At 35.2% G+C, this 15,705-nt stretch overlaps 2 protein-coding genes across 2 annotated transcripts; one reads left to right on the top strand and one right to left on the bottom strand.

Annotated features, from left to right (window-relative positions):
- Nucleotides 1-303: 303 nt before the first annotated feature.
- Nucleotides 304-7,676, top strand: LOC108200001 (E3 ubiquitin ligase PQT3-like). Its single transcript, XM_017368051.2, has 15 exons — nucleotides 304-880; nucleotides 1,493-1,607; nucleotides 1,844-1,925; nucleotides 2,020-2,186; nucleotides 2,294-2,370; nucleotides 2,597-2,665; nucleotides 2,792-2,948; nucleotides 3,055-3,203; nucleotides 3,497-3,661; nucleotides 3,739-4,038; nucleotides 4,324-4,362; nucleotides 4,476-4,716; nucleotides 4,905-5,021; nucleotides 5,352-5,427; nucleotides 6,638-7,676. The coding sequence occupies exons 1-15, from the start codon at nucleotides 715-717 to the stop codon at nucleotides 7,406-7,408; spliced, it is 2,691 nt and encodes an 896-aa protein (XP_017223540.1). The 5' UTR covers nucleotides 304-714; the 3' UTR covers nucleotides 7,409-7,676.
- Nucleotides 7,677-8,481: 805 nt separating this feature from the next.
- On the bottom strand, nucleotides 8,482-11,462 carry LOC108200055 (probable aquaporin TIP2-2). The gene is made up of 3 exons (XM_017368114.2): nucleotides 11,224-11,462; nucleotides 10,793-11,043; nucleotides 8,482-9,009 (listed from the first exon to the last, which is right to left on the bottom strand). Exons 1-3 carry the CDS (start codon nucleotides 11,348-11,350, stop codon nucleotides 8,641-8,643), a joined length of 747 nt encoding a protein of 248 aa, XP_017223603.1. The 5' UTR covers nucleotides 11,351-11,462; the 3' UTR covers nucleotides 8,482-8,640.
- Between the last annotated feature and the right edge of the window lie 4,243 nt (nucleotides 11,463-15,705).

Raw genomic sequence — 15,705 nt, 5'->3', positions numbered from 1 at the left:
AATTATTGTTATTTTATTTCAACCTTCTAAATAATTTATCATATTTTTAATCATATATCATAATAAAAGCATTATCAAATTTATCAAAATATATTATAAATGCCCCCATAAATCACATGGACAATAAACTAGTACATGTTACTACTAAATTAATAAAAATATTTGTACAATATTTTAAATATTTAAAATTTTCCTTTCAGAAAAATAAAAAAATTAGTGCCATTATCAAATTTCTCATATATATCCACTGCTGGTGTCTCTCTCGAGTCTATCGAGAAATCTCTCTCTCCCCCCCCCCCCCCCCCCCCCCTCTCTCTCTCTCACAGTACTATCCTCAACAAAACCTAGCTCTCTATCAATTTATCAATTCCGGTTAAGCTCACTTGCACAAGTACACAAACATATCGTGATTGATTCAAGGCGTATCGCAGATCGAGCTGCGGCGATCGAACGGCGACGATCGAAGGTCTCCCACACTTCCATACGGCGCTTAAACACACAATCTCGATCAGATTGATGCCGGTTGAAGGCAATTGAAGAACGCGGAGCTGATTGAGTTTGAAAAGTTTGGATCTTTTGTAAAAGTAGTGTGGTTTGCTTTGGTCTGATTTTGAATTGTATTTTGTAGTTCAGTTCAAGGGGCTTTTGAATTGAAGGCCTTTTTGAATATTCGCGATTGTTTGTATTGACTTTTTTGTGAAAAGAAGAGCTGTTATGGCAGTTTATTATAAGTTTAAGAGTGCTAAAGATTACGATTCTGTTTCGTTGGACGGTCATTTCATCACGGTTGCCAATTTGAAAGATAAAATTTTCGAAAACAAGCATTTGGGCACTGGGACTGATTTTGACCTTGTTATCAGCAATGCACAAACAAATGAAGGTTTGTTAGTTTAGCACTTTTCAATTTTACGACATTGTTTTTTATGGATGTTACACTGATTTGCTATATGTCCCCAAATTTAAATGCAAAAGATGTTTATAATTCTGTATGTAAGTTAGATTTATGCATTTGCTACATACACAAAGGCAGATCCTGTAGGAGCTGTGAGAAGGAATACCCTGCAGAGCATGATATAAAGAAGTGCCTAACCTTTGGTTCTTGCGGTTCTCATTGGCATTTGACACTATAAGTGACTAAATTAGATTTGTTTGTTGCTTATATCTGTCATCAGTTATTTACTTTAAGTAGGGGATACATATTTATACACCCCTTTTACAGGGTGTTTTAGTATTGTATACAGATGCGTGTGAGGGCAACTGTGTGAGTACCGGAAGTAGCTTTAGAAGTTGCACTGTACGATTACTTGTCAATTTAATGTTGATGATGGTTATGTGAGTAGTAGGAGTCATGTGCCTGTCTTAAGTTAATACAATATCAAATTCAAGCTGTTCCATGGAAGTTGATGGTCATCAGGGTTTGTCTATTTTAGTTGAATGGACTGCTTTTTCGCAATTTTCTATATTTTACATTTTTATTTGTTTTGCATTTCAGAGTATGTCGATGAAGGAATGTTGATTCCAAAAAATACATCTGTTTTGATTCGTCGCGTCCCTGGACGGCCGCGCATGCCTATAGTTGCAGCACCACCAGTTATTGACCAACAAGAGTAACATCTTCAACCTTCACGTCTTTAATTACTCTTTAGTTTCTGTTGTTTAGTTTAGTTCTCTGCTATAATTAAGTTTGGTGGCCTCTGTGTGATCGGTTTAATGAGATCTACTTTCTTGGGTTGCTTCCTGAGACCAGTAGGTGTTGGTGGAGATCAGTACTCTTATATATGGGTCCAAACCATGAAAAAGATGATTAGGGTTAGTTTAACTTTGACTATTGTTTAAACTGCAGACCGGAAGTTGAGTTTAAGGCCGGGAATCTTCAAGGAGCCAACAGCACCTTCTTTGGAGCCAATCCATCTGTTACAAACTATGTAAGTGTTACGTGGTTTTGCTCGTAGTCCATATTTGTTGCTTGGTTAAGTCTAATACTTTTGTCCGGCAACTTCTTGACTGGTGGCGTTGCAGCCTGAAGATTCAGAATGGGATGAATTCGGTAGTGATCTGTATGCAATACCTGAAGTATTGCATGTCCAATCAAGCAATCAAGTTCAGAAGGCTCCCCCTCCCAGCAAATCTGACGAAGACAGCAAAATTCAAGCCTTAATAGATAATCCGGCTTTGGACTGGCAACAGTAAGTTCTCATTATTGTCTTAATGAGTATGGTTTTGCTGTTGTCTTGGTGACTATGCCCACAAAAACAGATGAACCTTATCACATAAACTCTTTTCGGATATGTAGTCAGATTGTGGAAGGCTCTGGAAATGCTAGAGGATATGGAAGGGGCATGGGAGGTAGAATGGGTGGACGTGGTTTTGGTAAATTTTTCTTGACTTTGAATATTAGTAGTAATCAATGGAATTACCAGTGAATGTTACTTCACGGAGTTGCTGTTTTACATAGCAATATCATTGGTGAAGCCTGTGAACATAGCCTTAATGTTAACTATGTGCTCTAATTGAGTCGGCATTTTTATTATATTGTTTTTGGTCACAAATTCTGTATATCCTATTAAGGACCGAAGTATATGTTTTACTGTTTTAGGTCGCGGAGCTGGATTGGAGCGTAAAACACTGCCACCAGGCTATGTATGCCACAGGTGCAAGGTCCCTGGTAAGTTTCTCGACGTTTATTGAAATAAAGAGGCAAAAAGCATTTTTTTATTTAGTATTTTGGAAGTTTGGAAGTTTCTCTGTTTTCTCTTGTGTACGCACTAATGTTAGATTGTACTGCGCGTAGGGCATTTTATTCAGCACTGTCCTACAAATGGAGACCCAACTTTTGACATCAGAAAAGTGAAACCTCCTACCGGTATCCCAAAATCTATGTTAGTGCCTACGCCAGATGGTTCGTATGCTTTACCAAGCGGCGCTGTTGCTGTTCTTAAACCCAATGAGTGAGCCCTCTCCCCCCTTCACGGAGAATATCAGTAGTCATGACTAATCAGTATTTTAACCGGAAGATTTTGTGTAAACTAATATTTTGGTTTTGTATTCCACCAGGGCTGTGTTCGAGAAGGAGATAAAAGGAATGCCGTCAACTCGTTCGGTTGGCGATTTTCCACCAGAACTGTACTGCCCTTTGTGTAGAGAAGTTATGAAAGACGCAGTCTTAACTGGCAAGTGCTGTTTCAGGAGTTTCTGTGACAAATGTATGTGCTGCTGCAACATTTTTTCATGTGATTTTTTCAGGATATCAGTGTTGTTGGATCATTTCGTACTTGCTTGTTTAGGTTACATAGTTGATCATTTCACTTTAGCACACATGACATTTTGTATTTGCAGTATATTGTCTTTGTTACCCTGTGTTCATTTTGTTCTATTAATCCAGTGTTTTTGGCACAAAGTCTCTTTACAGATTGTCAAGATTGTTTGTCCCTCATTTAATAGTGATAAGTTATTCATTGTGTATTGATATTCTAATTTCCAAACATTAAACTCTCAGGTATCAGAGATAACATCATCTCTAAGTCGATGTGTGTTTGCGGAGCTCAACATGTTCTTGCTGATGATCTGTTGCCCAACAACACAGTAAGAGAAACAATAAATAGAATTCTAGAGGCCAATAACAGCGGCGGAGATAATAAAGGCAGTGCTTTCCATATACAAGGTCTGCACAGTTTCCTGCACTTGCAATGTATTTAATATCCTCCCTCTTTTGGCTTAGAAGTTGAGCTTTCCTTGCAGATATGAAATCTGCTCGTCCGAAGGCAAAGATACCATCCCATGCACTGTCTGCAGCCTCAAAGGGGGAGCAAATCCTTCCTCAAATTAAAGACACTACTGGGTCACAAGATACAACAGAACTGGTGAAAATTGTGGCTGCTCCGCAACCTCCAGTGAAAAACTCGAATATAGCCGGGTCCTCCAGAGTTCCAGATGTTTTTGAAGCTACAAACAAATCAAGGAGTGGTAAGGAACCCGCAATACAGGCAAGTGGTCCATTAGCTGCTGAAGAGCTTCAGGAGAAGCTGGTTTCTGAACCAGGTAGATTGACGTGATATATAATTATGCACGTATGACATAGCATTCTGATTCGTACATTTTATTCAAATGGTTTGTATGTCTACTAGCTACTCAGTCATACAAGGCAGTGAAGTTGAACAATTGAATTGGCTGTCCTACCATTTCCATATTTCATTAGCCATTATAATTTTCATATATGCTACTTCACCTGGACAAGGATTAAAAATTTATGTAATTAAATGCTTAGCTCAAAGTTCAGATAAATTTTAATAGAAAATTGATTTTTATTTTATTTTTGCTTCTCAGGAAAGAAAAAGAAAAGGAAGAGAACTCGTATGCCTTCAGGTAGTATGTGTTTTTGTCTGTTACATAGTTTCTAATGTCTGTGTTTTGAGTTGAACAAATTAATATGATGCTGATGAAACGTTCTTCTCATTCATGTTCTATTGCAAACATAGACATGCAGTGGAATACCTCTCACGAGTTTGCAGCTGAAAATTACATGATGCCTGTGGGACCAGCTTTTAATCCTTATTGGAATGGCATGCAACCTGGTATGGAAGGATTTGGTGGACCTTGTGCTGGTCCGATGCCTTACATGGGTTATGGGCCGATGCCCATGGATGTTCCTTATGGGGGACATCTTCCCCAAGATCCGTATGGACCACCAGTAAATATGATGCCTTTTCCACCGCAGAGGTATAGTTTGTATCTAGTATCGTGTCAGTAGTAACATTGCTTGCAGTTTTTTTTGCCATCTGTAAGTTTGCATCTTGGCTTCATGATTTTATTTTTGGTGACAGTGTTGGTCTCTTATTGGATTGCATCCTTTTAATCTTGCATGTTTAGATATTGTTTATCACACCCTTGTCTTTCTTTACGACCAGGAACTTTCCCAGATATGGGATGGAATTCAATGGCAGACCTGTCATGAGCAAAGAGGAGTTTGAAGCTCAGAAAGTTAATCTAATGCATGAGAGAGAAATTGAGAGACTCGGGGATAGGTAAAGCTTAAATTAACTTATCTGCTGTGATAAATTATCAGGCTATGTTCCAAGGAGTAGTGATGTTTTTACTTTGATACTTGATCCTGATGGTAAACCTTATCAAGCTAATTTTGAATAATGACCATATCTTGTGTATGGATGGTTAGCTGTGCATGTCTGTGTACTGGTCCTATGTTGTGAAACGATGGCTAGATGTGTATTGACTAGGTCGCTAGGAACAGGCCACCAGTATTTATCACTTGTGTATGTGTGTGTTTGTGCTGACTGCTCTTGATGAGATGAATGTTGTTTATGGCCCTGAGCTGACCAAATCTGACCATTCTACAGCTGCGATTTGGCCAGAGAACGAGAATCCAGAGAAGTCACCAGCAGTAGCAGCGTTCCTTCAAATGAACTAAAATCAGTATGTGATTCTAGTGTCCAAAATTGTTTGTTTTTTTATTTTCTGTGTCATTTGGCAGGTACACTTGTAAATAAAGGCCTGCCGTTTTTATGTGGAAAAGAAGAGAAGTCGAGGAAGGAAACAATTATTGTTTTTTCCTCCAGTGATATAAATAAGATTTACATTTTGTCACAATTGTTAGCGTTTGTGATACACCTTTCCTCTCAAGCAAAACAATCACTCCAAAAAACACCGGTGTCAAATATTGTTGTAGTCCTATCTTTTATGATTGCCAGTACTATACAACGATATAAAATGGCTAAAGTTTACTTGTTTTCTACTTGATTGGTTATTTTTATATTATTTATATGTATTTAGTTGTCAAACTTTTTTCTCAATGTTTATTGCATTATTATATGGAATTAATCTCCTGTTGCCAAAATCCCCACAAAAATGTCTTAGTTTGAAATGCCGGGCCAATGATATAGGACATTCATTATTCAACCTTAAACATGGGAAAGGTAGTTTCTTTGTGCCGATGTGCAGTAATTATAGTTAAATCAGATGTGATTTTATTATATTTTAAAACTAATTAAAGACGATGATTTTTTCAAATGTGGGTTTGATATCGTTATAGGCTTTGAGGGAGAGAAAACTTAATGGCAAAGAACTAAGAAAAATGTAATAGTTTTATTAATATATATTAATAAAATAGTGAAATAATTAGTAAATGTCACATTTGTATTTATTAGTAATAAATAATATTGTGAAATAGTTAGTAAATGGCACATTTATATTTATTAGGGTTTAACAATGATTTGTTGAGAAATTAAATATGTTAAAAAAATAACGAAAATGAGTCCACTAATTCAAAAATAAAATAGAAGTGAAAATGAGTCCTCTAGTCAAAGATAAAATAAAAGTTGAAGTCTTAATTTTGTGGGAGACGTCCACGCATTGCGTGAATTTATTGGTACACATGCACAAAGTGCTCTATAAATGAATGCAGTCAATAATAAAATATAGTTACGTTGCTGGAAGTATGCAAAAATTTTTAATTTTTTTGTGAGTTAGAAGTATTTAATATTATTCCTGCTGCTAGTGGTCGTTTTATGTTTTAATCTCGTTTATTTTGTTACAATTTCTATATGTCGTACATTTTTTTAATTATATTTTTCATATATTTTATAATTATTTTACAATTTACAAATGATCGCTCTTATTTCTGCAGAAGTCTCCGCGGCCACTCCCTCTTGATGCTGGCCAGCTACCCGAATATCACCATAGACGATCCAAAAGACCAAGATCTCCACAGAGGTATTCTGATGACCGACCAGAAAGATCAAGATCTCCGCGGAGGTATTCTCGTGACCAACTGGAAAGATCAAAATCTCCGCCTAAATACTCTCACAGTCCCAAGCTACCACTAAAACACACTCAAGAAGCAGCAGAGCTGACAAGAAGACAATCCCAAGATCCAGGGCCACGAAGGCCACCTTCCAAATCAGATTCTCACCGCGACCATGGAAAAAAACAACATTACCATGACGTCTACTACCACCATCAAGAAGATAGTGACGTCCACAAATCGAGGTCACTGTCATCCAAACCCCCGGTCCACCACCAAGCTAGCTTTGAACCACCACCAAAGTTTAGCAGCACAGGTGTCAAAGACAAGAAGAGTGTCTCCGCTGACATCACTTGCCCTGAGCATGAGGCAGCAGACAAGAAGCAAAAAACCGTGACCTCTTCTTCTGCACATGATGAAGATCATCATAGAAGCCGGACAACAAATGCGGCACCAAAGAATATCAGTAGCAGCACCGGTAGCGATCATGTACAAGAGCGCTATCAGTACGATGAATCAAGTGAAGATGAAGAAGATGATCGCCACTTCAAGAGGCGGCCATCAAGGTATGTCGCGGTAGAGAAGGAGAAGCATTCCAGCAAAGGATCCAAAGGAAGGGAAAAGGGGAGTCATGGTAGCCATAGTCACAAGTAGAGAGCAATGAGGAAGGTGGCGCGTGCCAAACGGAGGAGTGTAGTGGAGCTTGTTGTTCATTATGAGAGAATATCATATGTACAGGTACTAAGAGATTGTAATACTTGCGAATATTTTTTTCGTTTCTTTTTTTAATTGTGGGATTGGATCCTTTTTGGTATTTAATTTCAGAATATCATATGTACAGGTACTAAGAAATTGTAATACTTGCGAATATTTTTTTCGTTTCTTTTTCTAATTGTGGGATTGAATCCTTTTCGGTATTTAATTTCAGAATATATTATTCAAATTATTTTGTTTTTGATGATGAGTAATGTTAGGAAATCAAATTGGTTATTCAGAATTGGTATCTAAAATTCTTGTCAAATGTTCCGAAATCCTCGGGGTGTATTCGATTGAGATTTTACAATATTCTTTTTCATTCTTGAAATCTGAGAGTATAAATTTGCGATTGTTTAAAATTCATTAAAATCTTCGGATATTGAATTTGGATTTTAAATTATCCTACAAAATCTGTTGGTATTCAATCATGATTTTAAGTTATGCTTTAAAATCCGATTCTGTTCAATTGAGATTGTTTCAAATCTGATGGTATTCAAATGTTGACAAATTTTTTTGGATTTCATAAAATGATCGAATTTTGTGATATTGATCGATATATTTTAAGTCCCTGAAATGCCACCAAAATCCGAGATTTTGAACCATTGTGTTTAAGTCCTAAAAAAATCATATTAAATACGAGGTAGTCACTATTTTTAGAGTAATCAAACAGATCCCAAATTGAGTCATCAAATTTTCTTATAAAAATTATCAGATAAGATGTTTTAACTAGTAAAATTATTGTATGTGCATATAGTCTATTATATGTAACATAATTTCGAAATTATATTTTGTTAAATCATTACACATGATATTTAGGATTCATTTTGAAAATGAATCGGATATTTTAGAGTTTTACGTGTATTTAATAAAATTATAATCAATTAAATCATGACACGTGAATTTTTTTTAGATGAATGTCGTTACCATGATAATTTTGTTTGACAACTTTAAGTAATGATGAACAATAAGAATGTCTGAATAAATAATTTATCAACACTTCTTTCTTGTTCACAAAAGGAACAAGAGAACAAACTCGATAGCAACCTCTCAAAGCATCATAAAAGAGAACAGAACATAACCACAACTTTTTAACCAACAACAAAGACAAGACACAAAAGAAAATGCAATAATTAAGCATAATCTTCAGCAATGGGAGCATACGATCCAATGAAGACATCTCCGTAGACAAGCCCAGCTAAGCCTCCACCAATGAGTGGGCCAACCCAGTAGATCCAGTGTCCAGAGAAATCAAAACTGGCCACAGCAGGGCCGAATGATCGGGCCGGGTTCATTGAGCCACCGCTGAATGGGCCAGCAGCCAAAATGTTGGCACCAACGATGAAACCAATGGCAATGGGTGCAATGGTGCCTAGTGAGCCCTTTTTGGGATCCGCGGCTGTGGCGTAAACGGTGTAGACAAGGGCAAAGGTGATAACGATCTCGAACACTACGCCTTCGGCTGCACCCAAGCCGGCTCCGACTCCGTGGGTTGGGATGGCCTGTCACGAAAACCGAACCGAAATTAATACCGTCAGACATAGGGCTTGTTTGGTTCAGAGAAGCAGAAGTTGTTTCTGGCTTCTGTTTTTCTTGATCCGTTTGTGTGAAGAAATAGAAGCATTTTAAGAAGTTGAGAATGCTAACTTCTCTCTCACAACATTGCTTCTTTTCCAAACACTTTATTAATTTTTCACATCTCATTTTCACTCAATTTCTTTACTATAAACAAGAAGTCACTTCTTTTAAGCTAACTTAAACGACTCCATAGACTCTGCTTTCAGTTGAGACATGTTTTTTTTAATTTGTGTTACAACTCAGGGACGAAGCTACATAGGGGCCAGAAGGGGCCATGGCCCCCCCTAGTTTCCATAGTATTGTAATTTTTATTATATAATTTTGAAAAAAAATATATTTTATCTATATATTTATATAAATATAAAAATTTGGCCCCCCTCAAAAAATATCTGTTCAGTTCTAAAAAATATTTAACATTGTAAAATAAAGTTTTAACTTAGATTTTTCTAATTTATTGTATTAGACCAAATTTAAAAATAAAAATAAACAAAAATATGGATATATATACAATTATACTAATTTAAAAGGAAAGATCGTAAAATGTGATATGTGATAAATATAAATGTCAATATGGTTCTTCTTTAAAAATAAGAATCTTTGGTGGAGGTCTTATCCAAAAAACTTATACCTCACTTCACTTCTTCATTTTCATAGAATAGTTAGTCCTCGTGCATTATAAATTTATTATTTAATATTAATATTGATCTGCTCATCTTCAATTTAAATTCATCATCCAGGTAATATTTTTACTTATTTAAATTATAACTTGTCGTCTTCTAAATAAGTATAATATTTTTTTTTAAGTATAATAAACATTTTTTTTGAAAAGGAGTAAGTATAATAAACATAATATTTAGTTTTTGAGATATTGTCAAAATACAATTTCATATAATGTGTGTTACTTGCTAATTAAAGATTACTATAACTTAGAGGTATTATGATGAGTTTCCTGACCATTTATACTTAAATATATTTAAAGAGAAATAGCTAAATATTTTTGTTGACACTATTATAAATTTGATTTCCTGATTTAAAAGAACGCAAAACTCTACTATAATTTTTTTACTAGTATTTTTGTATTTATTTTATAATGAATATTTTACAGTGCTGATGAAAAATTTTACTGTATCGAAGAAAAAAAATTTTGGCCCCCCTTACACACGTTTGCTGGCTTCGTCCCTGTTACAACTAATCTACTGTATTAAAGGAGTATAACACAATTTAATAAATAAATTATGGTGTAGTCATGCAATAATAGTACTTGATGTTATTTATTTACTATTTGCATGATTGTTGTGGTACTCACAAAGTCAAACAAGCTAACATGTCGTAGTAATATTATTGTAGACACAAACCAAGGACAACGCAATGAATAAAGTGTAGAGGACAAACAACTAAAAGTAAGAATGAGACCCCGCAAATAGAGTTGGTGAAGATGATGAGATTCCTTTGTTGGGTAATTCATAATCATTTAACTGAGGTGAGGTGTCTAATGGCGGATCCAGGAGGGGTCTTGGATTTAAGCACTCCCGATTTCTATAATTTTTTCTTTTATATGATAATTTTAAAATATCTTATATTTAAGTCCCTGTATAAAATTTTAGTCTGTCTTACCAAAAAAATATTTTACCTATATTAATATGTCATTACACGGACTAGGTCTTAAATTAGGTTAACGAAAATTGGAAGACAAGGTCTAAGAGTTACCTTGCCAGCAGTAACAAATTTAAGGAGGAAGCAAGCAACAGTGGAGCCAAGACACTGAGCAATCCAGTAGAAGAGTCCAGTAATGATGGTGATGTTGCCTCCGATGGCCAATCCGAGGGTGACAGCTGGGTTCAAATGGCCACCTGAGATGTTGGCTGCCATGGACACTCCCACAAATAGAGCAAATGCATGAGCTATGGCTATGGCTACCAAACCAGCCGGGTCCAATGCTGCATCCGCCGTTAGGTGCCCTGCAAAATCACATCGAAAATTTATTACTTGGCATGTCCCGAAGTTTTCAAGATTTATCTGTTTTCGAGGCCTTTAACCAAAACATGCATGTCATATGATCATCCTACTTCCGAGTCAGACATATTCGAGATCTCAGAAAAAAATATTAACTAAAAGACACAGATATAGTTGAATATTACCGTAAGCAATGGCGGATCCAACTCCAGCAAAAACAAAGAGCAGAGTGGCAATGAACTCAGCCAAATAAGACTTGAGTGACACTGCACTCAGAGAGTCACCAACGCTGCCAATTGCAAGCTTCACCATTTTTTTAATTACAGGAAAAAAGGAGTGGAAAAGAGTGATGGGATATTGTTGCTAAGTCTCTGTTGTGTGCATCAAGTTGTATGGAGTAGCATGCTTTTTATACTGCGTAATGAGGATGAAGAAATAAATAAAAATTATTGTAGGCGTTTTCTTTTGAATAATTCCACATAATTTTCCCAGATGGCACTGCCCATGGGCCCAAAATAAGTGGATCAAGACTAACCATTGGTTGCCGCCCCACCGCCCATGTTTCACAATATGATTGTGTGGACAGCTATGTTTTTATTTCTTTACGTAATTAAAATACTAGGAGTATTAATTAAGTGGAAGATGAGTTTGATTGTGTAGATTAATCATAATTGATAAAAAATGCTATAAAATATAATTTTAAATTAATATTATTAAATCAAATATTAATGCTACACAAGTTAGTTGGCTTTTTTTCAAAAATACCCCGGTAAGAATTTTTCTTTTCGAAAATACGATAAAACTATATATGCAACCTCGATTGTAACTGTTGCGACCTAAAAACAACTTTTTCAATAAATTTTACAACCTCATATGCAATTTTGAACATATTTTGAAAATTTTTCTATATATAATTTTTCATAAATACAAAATTTATTCTAGTTTCAGATAGAAATAATTCTATAGAAATTGTATTGCTTTACATAGATAATTTTTTATAGTTTTCTATGATTCATGCTATGACCCTATTTGAAAGTTAGAGGATTAGGATAAATAGAGGTTTGGGGTGGCTTAAAGGTTTGACCATTTCAATCCGATGCTAGTGTTTTGATAGTTAGCGGATTGAAATAGAGGTTTTGACTCAAAATTAAAACTAATTTTCAAAAAGTTACTTTGAGGAGTTTCTTGGATTACAAGTTTTGATATGTGTCACAAAAAGTTAATCAAACAACTATTTTTCAAACAATTTTACAATAAACTGCTAATCCAATATGTTGGTCAAAACATATATTTCAATCGGCCAGTAAAAACAACTAATTCAATACGCTAACAGTTAACCACTCGCTAATTTTCAATCAGACCATATACCTTTCTCCTTTGCACTTCAATTGTGCTAAGAGAGAGTTCTTTGGGGATAGGGTTGTTTTGTCACGAACACCTACTCACCTAGGACACAGTGTAATTAAAGTAGCGGAAACTTTCTAGAAAGAACATGATTAATACTAATTGTAGGGATTCACAACAATAATTAAGACAGTTGGTAGATAGTGACATTTCTAAAATAGGCATATGCCGGAAGTGATGCGATTAGTGAGTTGGCGTATCAAGAAGTGGATTAGGGTGGCAATATTTTAGAATTTGTGGCAGATCAAAACCCGAACCGCCAACGGTTCGAAATTATATTTTGTAATTATATACACGTTATATGTTCTATTCCATGGCATGTACGACCAAGAAATTACTCTTAACTTTTTGTAAACAAAAGTGAGTGGTCGTGCCTACAGCCTCTTCCACACAGTATAGGTTGCCCTACTCTTTCAATCACACACACCAGTATTACCTTTTTTTATTGGTTCGGATGTATTCTACATGTTACTCCTCCGTCCCGGTGAGTAGTATAGAAGTTGCACGGAGGTTAGAAAAAAGTGTAATTTAGTGAAGAAAAGTAGGAAAAGTGGGAGAGGTGGTGGGATCCATTAATATTTAAGGTGTAAAATGAGTGTAGTGTGAGTAAAATGGTGGACCTACTAATATTTAATATATAAAACGAGTGTAGTGGAATAAGGTACTGGGTGTAGTTAAATTTTTTATATTATAAAAATTTACTATTTTTGGTATACAATTGAATTGATGGGACGTTCCAAAAAGGAAACTGTATACAATCCAATGGGACGGAGGGAGTACAAATTTTGTGACACATTATTTTTCAATTACATAACAAATAAATTATTAATTTCAATATGATAATTTATGTGTATACAAGTGATTATTACCTGTTAGGATTTTTAAAAAAAAGTTAGAAATAATTATTAATTATTAGGGGGTGTTTGCTGCTTCTGGGTTTATAAGTTAAAAGTACATATTCATATCGTTGGTGTAGAGTCGAGAAGCACTTATAAGAAGTTTGAAAATAGTGGAGGTGTTTGTATTCAAGAAGCAGAAGCTGCTTCTGACTTCTGCTTTTCTTTACGGGTTTGTGTAAATAAGTAGAAGCATTTAAGAAGTTGAAAATGCTACCTTTTCTCTCAAAGTTTTTACATCTTTTCCAAACACTTTAGTAACTTATTTACTACTTTATTATAATCCTCTTTTTTACTTTATGCACAAAATCATTTTTTTAAACTTGCCCAAACTGTCCCAGTGACTTTTGTTCGATGAATGCTACTCCTTTCGAAAAAAGTTTAATCACTTATAAATTTAAACCTGTTTTTTTAATTTATACCTCATTTTTTTAATTTTAAACAAGAAGTGTTGGATTCGACGGGATCCAATCCAATTATTTATGGCCTGTCGGGTATTAATATTCATCAGCAAGATAAGAATATAAATAGCATTTAATTATATTTAATTATTACATCTAATATATATCTATTCAGATATATTTATTCATAACGATTCATGTACCCAAGCTCATAACTTTGATGGATGGTTATGGGTTTAGCCTATTAGGGTTGGTCCCATTATTCCCTCTATATAATGAATATTGCATGAGAATAAAGCTACTCCCTCCGTCCCGGTCAATAGTATACATTGGGGGACGGGGGCGCGGCACGGACTTTAATGCTTCAATGTAGTATAGTTCTGTAAATTATTTTTAAGATTTTTTTTTTGTATAAAAGTATAACATTTATACTTTTATACAAAAAAAGAAAATCTTAAAAATAAGTTGTAGAACTATGTTTTATAAGAGCCTTAAAAAGCGTGTCGAGCAGTGAAAAAGAAACGTATAAAATTGACTGGGACAGAGGGAGTATATTTTTGCACTCTCGATATTCAGAAAAATACACACACCCATCCTTATGTTTAGAGGAGAATAGTGAAGATCAAATCCCTCAAGAACTCACGCTCTTCGTGCTCTCTCACGATCATCAATGGCCTCTTTTGATTCAGGTACGCTTCCGCTACTAATATATACTCATAGTCTTGATCTGGAGATTCATGTTTATATTTACATGATTTTTTTGTACGCTTCCGCTACTAATATATACTCATAGTCTTGATCTGGAGATTCATGTTTATATTTACATGATTTAATCTTACAAGAAGTACCTATTTTAAACTCGACACCCAAATAATTAAATGTAAACAGTATGTTCAAGACTCAAGTGACTAATTAACATGATTAGAACCTTAATGCATGAGTATCGAGTACGATGGTTTATGAAACTATACATTCTCACCGGTGAAACGAGATTCTATTTACGTTTTACATGTTGAAATATATCGCATGTTGAAATATATCTCGATCTTGATCATCACTATTGTAAGATAAGATACGATCCCTTCCTTTCAAACATACTTGATGTTTCTGTTAGAGAGTGTCAAACATACTTGACGTTTTCATTAGAGATTGTAGGGCATAAAAGAAGATAGATCTACTCATAGTACAAAGTCGCAAATGGCTGGATGTATATAATTTAAGCATAAACACGTTTAATGTCCTGCTGCACTTCATCTGTCTAGGAACTAAAAATCCTTGTATCTTTTTGTTAACAGAAGTAAGTGGTCGTCCCCACCCATACACATGAACAGATCGGCTGCTGGCCTATTGTTTGACACTAATATTCATTAGTTACGCTTTTAGTTTACGGGATGTGTGAGAAATTATATTTTAATTGAAATTTTGAATTTATTGAGTGTTGGGCTCTTTAGAGTCTTTGTTTTTTGGAGTACTTGGAGACCCTTCCTAGAACCATCAGATCTAAATTAAACTGTACGGCTGAGATGGGTGACAGGTGTTTTTTTTTATTAAAATAAAAAACTACCATATAGATCAGCAAACATACGGTACCGTATACAGGCTTGTGTCCCGGACAAATAGGCATTCAAATGACAGTTACCTCTATCTTGTTCCCCCAAAATCACTCCTCTAAATCAAAATCGAAGATTTCAGAAGATAAGCATTGACGAGAAGCACGATTCTAGACGACATCGGAACCCTCTTGATAAGCCCTACAACTCGCCGATTTTTGAAAACCCTGGGAATGAGTTCAGGTCAGTGACAAGCAACTTGAGTTGGGAAACAAGTAATTTGCCTTTTTTACCCCTTTAAATTACTGTTTTTGTGATATCTCGTTGTTCAAATCGTGCTGCATGTTAGTTTATATTGAAAAAATGTGTTCAATTGAGTTTCGGAGATACATTATTCTTGTAGTATGAATCAGCAT

The sequence above is a fragment of the Daucus carota genome, chromosome 8 (assembly GCF_001625215.2).
Source record: "Daucus carota subsp. sativus chromosome 8, DH1 v3.0, whole genome shotgun sequence".
NCBI classification, from domain to species: domain Eukaryota; kingdom Viridiplantae; phylum Streptophyta; class Magnoliopsida; order Apiales; family Apiaceae; genus Daucus; species Daucus carota.
The sequence above is the reverse complement of the archived record's forward strand: the minus strand, read 5'-3'. Positions and strand labels throughout refer to the sequence as shown.